Source organism: Micropterus dolomieu, linkage group LG17 (assembly GCF_021292245.1).
Source record: "Micropterus dolomieu isolate WLL.071019.BEF.003 ecotype Adirondacks linkage group LG17, ASM2129224v1, whole genome shotgun sequence".
Taxonomy (NCBI): domain Eukaryota; kingdom Metazoa; phylum Chordata; class Actinopteri; order Centrarchiformes; family Centrarchidae; genus Micropterus; species Micropterus dolomieu.
The window spans coordinates 31,223,499-31,234,201 of NC_060166.1; the positions used below are offsets into that span (position 1 = coordinate 31,223,499).

General features: G+C 41.4%; 1 protein-coding gene across 1 annotated transcript in view; it reads left to right on the top strand.

Moving 5' to 3' along the window:
- Nucleotides 1-10,371, top strand: part of foxo1a (forkhead box O1 a) — a 39,092-nt gene extending 28,721 nt beyond the window's left edge. The window contains exons 2-3 of the mRNA XM_046073603.1: nt 5,376-5,567; nt 6,043-10,371. Of these exons, the coding sequence (XP_045929559.1) occupies nt 5,376-5,567; nt 6,043-7,230 (1,380 nt within the window). The 3' untranslated portion in view covers nt 7,231-10,371. The remainder of the gene's footprint in view (nt 1-5,375; nt 5,568-6,042) is intronic.
- The last annotated feature ends 332 nt before the right edge of the window (nt 10,372-10,703 follow it).

A 10,703-nucleotide genomic window follows, 5' to 3' on the forward strand; every position in this document is an offset into this window, starting at 1 on the left:
AGCATGTGTGAAGATCAATAAACCCAGACTGTTTCCTTTAATATCCAATAAAACACAACACTAAATAACATACCACATACCAGTTTGAATGATTTTCCCAATGACCAAATATCCCTGAGGCAGATAAATCCCTCCAAAACAAAATAAATTTGGACTTATTGCTACAAAACTCCATTCAAGAACTCAGAAACTGATCAAAGAACCAGCAAATAAGAATACAGATCTGGTATTTGATGTCAGCTTTCAGTTGTTTTTGGGACCACAGACACTTTTGTCTCTGACCAAAACAATGATTTGAAGTTCACTCATAGTATCTTTAGCCAAGAAGAATTGACTCTATAAAAATAACTATTGCCTCTCTTGCTCATGTCTGCGCTGCTCTTCACCTCCAGGGTTCATCACTGTGATCAACCTCTACAGCCAGTTTACCACAGTGAGCCTTCTTTTGCGAACCTGCCGTCATAATCTAATGGAATCAGTTGTAATCGGCCTCTGTATCACAGAATACTAAGTATATCTGACATGAAGGGGAAAAACCTGCCACAAGCGTATCTTTTGATTACTTTGGGATCCCAGTGAGTGGTAGTTCCCCTTCACTTGGCGCCCCGCCATCTCACCTGTGGCTGCGTGCTCAGCCCAGTGCTGTTGTTAAAGCAGACTGACCTGCTGAGCTGGTGTTAGGTTAATTACAGGTTTACACATTTTCTGTCTTACCCACACTGCTTGAACTCAGCCATACTCAGCACAAAGGTCCAGACATGACCAAGCTACAGCTTTAGGGCTTCTTACTTTGGCGATTAAGAATGGTGCGCTACACACTCAGGTTGTCCTCATCACGGCCGCAGACATTACACAGAAAATAGTTAGTTACAGTACAAGAACACACCTACTGTTAAGATTGAAACCCGGGTAACGAAAGGTGAAAAAGGCTGTTCAGGACAGCACCGTTTCTCTAATGAGTTCAGTGGAAATAGTGCAGGGAAACCACATTTTTTCACTTTCATCGGTTCCATGTCTCTGGTAAATGCATGTGAAACTTCTCAGAGAAATGCTGGCGTGTGAGTTCGTGCCTGCTGCACACTTTCAGTAAGTGAGGAGGGAGCATTGCAGCAGACACTTAATACCTATAGCTGTATGGGTTTTGCAGCTGAGGTTTCACTTGTGGCTTCACTAGATTCAAAGCAGCCCTGCAAGTAGGTGGTGTTGCGCTCTTCTGGGGATTTTTTCATTAGACGAGTTGACATTTGAGCAGCTCTGAGAGCGTCAGCACCTCGGTCAGTGTGCCAGCATCTGTCCCCAGTCTTCTGCAGGTACTTTGCTTGTGTCTGCAAGAGAAAGTAGAGGATGCGAAGGAAGGAAAACAGAGAAAAGGAGATGAGGAGAGGAGAGAAAGAAGGACAGGATAAGAAAGGAAACAAGATGGGAAGAGGAGAAGGAATAAAAAACAAAGAAGAAGAGATGAGGTTGGAAGGACGGAAACAAGCTGAGGAGATGAGAAGAAAGGAAAGGAGGTGAGAGGGAGAAGGAATAAAAGAGATGAGATGAAAAGAGAAAGGAAGAGGTGAAAAGAGACATGGCAAGGCAGAGGACACGAGAAGGGGAGAGAGAAGGAAAGGGTGATGTACCGAACACTGTGGCCTTTCTGTAGTGCTGCCAGTGAGATAGTTTAAACCAGCACAGTGTGTTCTTTACTGATCCATGCCCACTCTGATACACACAACCTCTCTTTCTCAATTTCTTAAATAGCCTACATGCAAAACACATTCTTCTGCTCTGTCTTTTTCTCTCTCTCTCACACACACACACACACACACACACTCAGTTACACCACCCAGATGCAACTTCTCGAGTCATGATATATCCAGTCATGTAATTCAGTTTCGGCAGTCACATGACAAACTGAACATTACTTTCATTTAATAAATATAGTGTGACATCAGGATTTGTGCCTGTTGCTAAACATAAACTCTCTGGCATTTGGGGGGGGGGGGTTTGAGGCAAAAGCCAAATTTGCGGTGTCCACTTGGCTCTCTGCTCTGCGGGTTCGCATTCCATGCCTTTTTCTCTGCCTCACGACCGCCGTGTTTCCTGTGAGGCAGGAAGTCAGCTCTGTTTCCTGTCACAGTCCTCTTTCATGTGGTCACTTCCTCGTGTTTTGCCAGTGCTGCTCTGTTCTGTTGACTCAGAGAACGTGGTGGTGCTCCTTGCAGTCAGAACAGAGAAGTTTTTTTTTATTTAATCTGGCTACATAAAATAGCCTTCAGAAATACAGTAATGTCAGGTCACTATATTTATTATGATTTCATTCCTCAGTGCAGAAGAAAGTTTTCATTCACATTAACTATGTATTAATTGCAAATGACATTTAATGTGTTGATATTATTTTGAGTGCAGGCTATTCTGTTATTATTACACAATCTTTTGTTTCTTTCCCAAAACTGTCTCCATCATTTTAATGCATTTTTTGTTGAAAGAACAGGAGGTAGTCATATTTTTACACAACGCAAGATAGGACCGTCCTCAAGTGATGGTAATCAGAGTTCAGTTCTGTGAAATTGTAGGTTTTGTAACCTTGCTAAGGAATGTTGATTGTGATGGCTGCCTGGCTGAGAATCCTGCCTATACTGTTTCCTAAGAGATACTAACACGTTGGCTCTGATTACGATTGAACTTTGAACACAGTGATTAGCTGGAATGTTAAGATTCCTGTGTACTGCGGCCAGAGATAAATCAGTGTCACATACAGTCGCAGGATCCAAAAGAAACACACTCTTAATTTGTAAATCATTGAATATACTGGACTGTATTAAAAAGAAAAAAATGTACAAGCAACGTGTCATACTTTCCATTCATATGTGCATTTATGCGTGTGTGCTTGCGTATCTTCATCTACATGTGTTCATCCTATATCGCGTGTGTTTTCAAACTACGATATTGCTAGCTGCACTGGAGTGAGCAGCAAAATCAAAACCATACTGCGCTGCTGTTTGTCATACTGCCATTCCACTAAAAACATGAGCTGGCACTCTCTCTCTCTCTCACACACACACACACACACATTTCCTTTGGCCCCACCAGACATGGCACTCCAAGTCCTGCCGAGTTCTGGTATTTCCCATCAGAGCAGTTTTTATGACCCTTCACTTGTACTCCCTTTCTTGCATTAAGACTTTTAAAGTGGTTTTAAAATGTTCTCCATCATCACAACAACCACCCAGCGTATTGATTGTGACATAAGCCAAAATAGAAACCAGAGCCAGAGAATAGAAAATTTCGCCTTCCTGTCATCAGGATGATATAGGGCTGTAACAGGACATCCCGGCGTCTGCATTCACATTGCTGTCATTCCTTGTTGCAGCACAGCTGAAATTACCAGCACTCTTAGCGGTCATGAGAAAGAGAGGCTCATGACCAGACTTTACTCCTCGCTTTTTGTCATAGCTACCGATGTGCAGGAGGAGGAGAGGGGGAGAAAAGCATTTGCTAGACTAATCAGGGAAGGGCTTCCATGTCCATCAAATCATGCAAACTAGCCAGAGACTACTGGCTGAGGCAGTCGGGTGATTTGATTTGGAATTTCATTCATTTGTGAAGAGCCAGTATTCAGCCGGGCCCCCATGTGCCCTAGAGCCCGAGGTCATCAAGTGAGGAGAGGAAAAGGAATGAGATGGACAGAAGTAAAACTAGAAATAGAACGGAGAAGAAGAAGACATTTTGGAATAGTCTTTGATTGAGCATATTAGTCACTTAATTGATCAGTTTATTGTCTGAAAATAAGTCAACAGTTCTGTTGATGATTGAAAGGGACTCGACCAAGTTTACACATGGAGTTTTGTTTACTGACCACGAGGAGTCCTTCCCAGCCTGTGTTGTATAGTTGTATAATGTCTTCTGTGGTTCTGAAGGGAGCTCTCCAAAGTTTTTCTCAGCTTTTTCTGCTTCAGTTTTGACCACTCCCTCCAACTTTATGGAAGTGCAACACTAAATTAAGCAGAACATGCCAGAATATAATTTATAATTTTCTTTCTCTATGTGGATCATTGTAAACTGAATTTCATTTGGTTTTAAACTATTGGACAAAACAAGTAGTTTGAATCACCTTCGGCTATGGAAAAGTATGATGAGTATTTTCCCACTGAGTCCTAACATTTTGTAGATTAAACAAATAAGGAATTACTTAGTTGAGAAATGAATCAACAATGAAAAGAATTGTGGCGTAGGTTAGAGTAGGACGAGATGTCAGAGTCAAGAAAGAGAAGACATGGTACAAATGAGGAGAGGCAGAGGTGAAGGCAGTGCAGAGGACAGACTGTGAACCAGATGTGAAGCAGTGACTCACAGCAGGAACAGGCTTGATGACGTTAGCCACTATGCACGCTAAGCTCTGCGTGTGTTTGTGTGTGTGCCGGGAGTTCCAGCCTTTCTTCCAAAACAACAAGCCTTACGCATGCACAGTAGTGTCTGGCCAAGGCTCATTACTTCATGTTATGGCCCGGACACAAAACGATACAGAGCAAGAGTGTAAATTATTCTCTGAGGGTAAATGGTCACTTAAATAACAGTTTGGGCTGATTTAGAGTTTGAAAAACAAATGAAGCTGAATGAACAACAGAAGTCTGAGATGAGTAACACAAGTGCCCGAGTACAGTAAAGTAAGACAGAAATAGTATCTCGCGTTCTGTGGTTTGCTTAGAAGACATTTACCCAATATTTTTGCTCTTGTTTGCCGTGTTTTAATAATGGTTCACTAACTTCCTGTACAAAAATGAGTTTTTCCACTGGGGGTGTCACTAAGCAACATTAGAGCACAGAATTAATGTGTCTGTAAGGAGGAAAGATTAGTCTGTTTCCTCCCTTTGATTCTGTGCTGGTTTAGACAAGACATGTAGTCAGGTGGAATGTGAGTGTTGTTATAATGGCGTTTTACAATGGGCCCCTCTGTTTTTGTGAAGGAAATAAAGGCCCACATGTACAGTACTGTTTGGAGATAAGAGTGTCTGCAGTTTAATCCTTGCTCTCTTCAGGATGTATTGCTTATTGAGTAAACTTATTTATACCTATTGTGTAAGCGTGCGTCTGTGTGTGTGTGTGTGTGTGTGTGTGTGTGTGTGTGTGTGTGTGTGTGTGTGCATGTTCCCCTGAATTGCAAATGGCATTAAGTTGTTGAGTGACCTTAAAATCTCCCCTTTCTCCACTGTAAGTCAGCTGTCAAGCCAAGTGTGTTTTTAAGAGAGAACCACCTGTACGGATGGATTTGCACTTGTATGCTAAAGCAGATATGAAGTGTTTGGGGAAAAGGGCAAACATGACTCTCTCTTGTTTTTTCGGCTTCTCACCAAGCTTTCTGTTTTTCCTTCTCTCTCCCTGTCCTCCAGAACTCCATTAGGCACAACCTGTCGCTGCATAGCCGCTTTGTTCGCGTCCAGAATGAGGGGACTGGGAAGAGCTCTTGGTGGATGCTAAACCCAGAGGGCGGGAAGAGTGGCAAGTCCCCGCGACGCAGGGCAGTCTCCATGGACAACAACAGCAAGTTCACCAAGAGCAGAGGAAGAGCAGCTAAGAAAAAGGTAAATAGATGAAGGCCTTTGTGCTCAGAGGTTGCTGATATTGACTTTTTGAACTATGCCAAGGTATTCTTTTATCTGGACTGTCTCTACAGTGTCTGTCTATTTTCCAAATAAGAAATTACAATTAATAAATACAATTATCTAGACTGTTTAGCCTAGAAGAGGTGAAGGAGATTAGCTAAGAATGATTCTATGTGTTTGGTTATCATAGCCACACTTATTGTTTCTCAAAGTCGTCATGTCTGTGAACATACTTTATTAGCTATTCTCAAGATATTATTACACTGATATGATAGTTAGAAATAATACTTATTTTATTTATTTATTTTTAATATTATTTTAATTGTATTTGATTTTTTAAGTAACTTTGTTGTATTGCCAATGGTTTTCGCCCAAAACATATGTTACACTGCTTAAACTCTGGCATGTACAGTATGTCTATTGGTACACTGAGAGTCTCCTTGTCTCCTCACAGCTGTCCCTGCAGGGTGGCCCTGAGGGAGGCGCAGACAGTCCAGGATCACACTCCAAGTGGCCTGGCAGCCCCAACTCCCACAGCAACGACGACTTTGATGCGTGGAACAGCTTCAGGCCTCGGACCAGCTCCAATGCCAGCACTCTGAGTGGCCGCCTCTCACCCTTCATGCCCGAGGATGACCTCGGTGAGGCAGACGTGCATATGGGCTACCCAGGAGCCCCCGGGACCAAGATGACAGCCACGCTGCCCAGTCTCACAGAGATGACGGGCTCTCTGGGACACAGTTCTGAGAATGTCATGGAGAACCTTCTGGACAACCTGAACTTGCTCTCACCCAACAACTCTCAGGTTGGAGGAGGAGCCACGACCCCAGGCTCCTCCCAGTCCTCCCCCTCTCCTATGATGCAGCCAAGCCCTGGGTATCCTGCTTACAGCTCCCCTAGCATGGCCTCACAGTCCCAGCAGGAGTACCGCAAGTGTGTGTATGGCCAAGCAGGGATGAACACCCTGTCTCCCATGTCTCTGCAGACACTGCCAGAGAGTAAGCCAAGCTTTGGGCCCAGTATGGGCCAGTACAGCTGCCCTGCGGGGCTTTTGAAGGAGCTGCTGACATCAGATACAGACCAGCATGGAGAGCTCATGCCGTCAGTGGACACTGTGGTTTCTCAGTCTAGCGGAGGCTGCATGCTGCCGCCATACAGCAGCAGCCAGCATACAGCTAAACTCATGGGAGGAGGTAACGGTCACCCGCATAGTCTCTCTCACACTCACCCCCACAATGTGCACAGCCAAGCCCCGGCCCCGTCACCAGCTATGAATGGCCGCTTGCTCATGTCCCTGAGCCACAGCGGGGGCACCACGCGTTTGCCTACAGCCAAAAGCCCTATGCAGATGCCTTATGGTTTCTCCAGCCACCTCAGCGGAGGAGGTATGCCTGGTGGCTTCTGCCCTCTCAACACCAACGGATATGGACGACCGGGCCTGCCACAGCCCTTGCACCCAGAGAAGCTGCCCAGTGACCTGGACGACATGTCCATCGAGAAGTTTGAGTTTGACATGGAGACAGTCCTCCACGAAACTCTGATGGACGGGGACTCGCTGGACTTCAACTTTGAGCCAATGGTGACCCAACAAGGTTTCTCCCATGGAGTGAAGACCACAACGCACAGCTGGGTGTCAGGGTAGAAACTGTAGAGCGGAAAAAGTTCTTGTTAACTGACTTCTTGTTGTTGTTGCTGTTTGGTAAAAGACATGATATGTATCTTAGGATGTCTTAGGATCACAAAATATGTATCTTAGGATGTAATTCTCATCCCAACTTCACCTGTAGTTTCTGTACCATCAACATTTCTGTTTCAAAAATACTTTGCGGATCACTTCAGCAGACTGAGACTGATCGCAAGCTGGGCAAGCATCTCCATTACAGTCCCTGAACTGGTGAAGATGTAATCAGAATTGTTTTTGAAATATCAAACATTCTGTACAAACTAAGTGCCAAACATTTTGCCTTAATGTACGAGCCAAACTGAAACACACCTCTATGGTTTACTCACCAAGGTTACAAATCCTATACAGTTTTTGTGTCTGCGATTTTTGCAAGTGACAATGCCAACAACATCTCATCAGCAGCAGCAGCAGCACAATCTGTAGAAGTGCACAAACTCATACCATTCTTTTTACTGTGTTTCCACAATCAAACATTTTGTATTTACAGTGTAGTGATAATTGATTACCACTACACAAGAATGCTGAAAGGTAATCTGGCTCATGGGTTTGTGGACTGACATGATGTAAAGTGAGAGACATCTCAATGGATCCTTGGATTATGTTATATAATAATTTACTTTGTTATTGCCTGAATGTACATAATGTCATCATACAATTTGTAAAATCAGGTCTCGTAGTGTATTTTCTAAGGCTGTAAATAGTGTTTACAGAGCGGAAGCAAAAATCAAGGCAGCAGAAATGAGCTAACAGAGAAAACTGGATGAGATTCTTTTAAACAAACTTCGAGTAGACAGATCTGTGCTTGAGGATTCTTCTCAGACAGGCTGTAAGATGGTAATACACTTTCTGATTTCTTGTACATACATTAAGAATGTATATTAAAATGATAGAGTAGACGTTTCCTAGATTTAGAATATATTTGAGACTAAATTATTTGTGCTTGATATAGATTTATGCTGGTGCATAACCTGCACTCAGACATCAGAATTGTTCTGAGTCATTTGTCACTCTGAACCTTAATACCACAGGGGCCTATTTATTGTGCCTAACAAAGTAGTTTTTGACTGCAGGCTTGAAGGGTTTTATATTGTAAATGTCTACGGTCCAGAAGAAACTCAAATCCAGCAGTTTTGAAGAAAAATGCAGTGAATTCCTTATTTTTAGTTCCCTGAGTTCACTTTTCTTTAGAAGTCGAGAAAAAAAGAGTGACTGTAGATTGTTATTGGTAGGCTTTCCTGAATGCTTTGCAGCGCTGTGAATGTTAAGAGGTCAAGGCAGGTTGGTGGATAAAATATATTCTCAGTGCTACTGTTGTTTTCACACCAAGGCTGAGTCCAAGACATGCCAGAGATTGTCATTAAAGACACTGTGAGTAATCAGCCTGTCCCCCTATTCAGCGTTGTCTCAAAAGGTTAGTGTGACAGATTTAAATTCCTTTTGTCCAAAAGAGCCATCCGATGTTGTCAATAGGATCAGCTTTTACTGCTTTTAATGAGACTCCACTTTCTCTCTGCCCCTCCTACCTCTACCTATCTCTGTCTTTATAAACATTTGATATAACGGTAACATGTGACTTGATAGCTCCAATAATCTTTTTAATAACAAGTCTATTTTATTTATTTTTTAAAGTTGCCCCTGAAAAGTGCCACTAAGTGTTAAGTATCTTATCTAGCTTGTATATTTGCATTTTCTGACTTGCTTTTCCTACTTATTGCTGTACTAACAATGAGCTTGTCAGCCTGTCAGTGACTTATTAAGCAGAGTCACAAATATTGTAAAAGATCGTGGCTACCTTTGTGAAGACGGTGTCTGTAAACATGACTGCTTCTCATGAAGTCGACTGGTTCGGTGACTGAAAGACCAAGTGGCTTAGAGATAACAAACTAAACTAAAAAACTGCCTATTTGACATTAAAGTTTATTTTATGGTTTATCAAGAAACCACATGTATCAGTGGGTATCTGATCATGTGTTGTCAAGGGCGCTGATTATGCAGGTTTTTATTTATGGCATACTAGTAATGAGTTCACCTCTAACCGGAGTGGGAAGATCTTTAATTAGTATTGGGGTTTGGTTGAAATGAAAACTTGCATACTCCAGGCCAGTAAAGGCACGTGATCTGAGACCCCTGACATAGATTTTAAACAAGCCAGGGAGCAGGGCAAGTTTAAAAAAAATTAAATTAAATTTTTAACATTTCAAAAGGCCCTGCAGAGAAACCGCTAAAGAAGCTGCTGTTTGGCTTTGGTGCCAGGTGTTGCCTTTTATACCCAAACATGCCATAGTGTACTATAGCCACATTTGCCTTTGAAGTCAAAGTGATATATTTCGCATTTTTATTATGTGATATGTTCAGAATTATATATATTTGTGCCGGTCACTCAAATCAGGATGAACTGTAATGAATCCATGTAGTCAATGTCACAGGATTCACTCTAAAAGTAAAAGAGTTGTACTAAGTAAATTATATCTCTACATTTTTAAATGATTGAATCTATGCATTGTATTCATTGATTTTATGTTGCTATAGTTATATTATCTTTTTCTTTGAACTTATGACAGAGATATTTTATTGTAACATAGCGCTGTGAGATATTATGGTGTTGTTGTTGTCAAAACTCTATGTTCCAGATAGTTATATGGGAAAAAAATGAAGTTTATTTAGTAAATAGATGATGCAGTGATTAATATGCTAAGCTTTTGTAAACTGACAATGTTGTATTTCTTGTTACAGTTACAGTTTTTAGAAAATAGCATCAAAAAGCAAATTACAGAAAAAATATATGTTGCATTTTTAAAATGAAAAACACAATATTATTTAGTGTGTCAGAGAAGTCCTGCTCAGAATGCAGATTCTGGACCAATTTTTATAATTTTATGAGTAGAAAGATATTGCACTTTTACTTACATTTTATAACTAAGTGCCCCTCGTAACAAGAGGAAGAGTTCCCATTACATATTTTAAGATAAAAATCTGTTACATTTAACTTATATACAGGAAGAAATTGGAATTGTGCTGTGTGATTTGCAATCAATTAGAATATGTAACTTGTTCAATATTAATGTATTAAGACCTGAATAAATGTACTTCTGTGTTAAAGATGTTTCAGATTTTCATTCAACAATGAGAAAGATGTTGCATGCCGAGTTAACATCACCCCCTTGTAATTTAGGTCTGGCGCAAACATGACTTAAGTGGATCGATTGAGCATTACATTATTTTGTTACATCAAAGTAATGGTTGTCTGAAACATCAGTTGGTGAGATCAAATAATGTTTTTCAGAATAGAAGTAAGCTAGGAGGGAATCTTGAATGGCAAAAACAACTGATTTAAATACATGAATGCAAAAATAATCATAATGTTTTCCAATACATTTTTGCATAATCATGACAATAAAATCACTAGAGGTATAATTTGGCTAGATAATCAG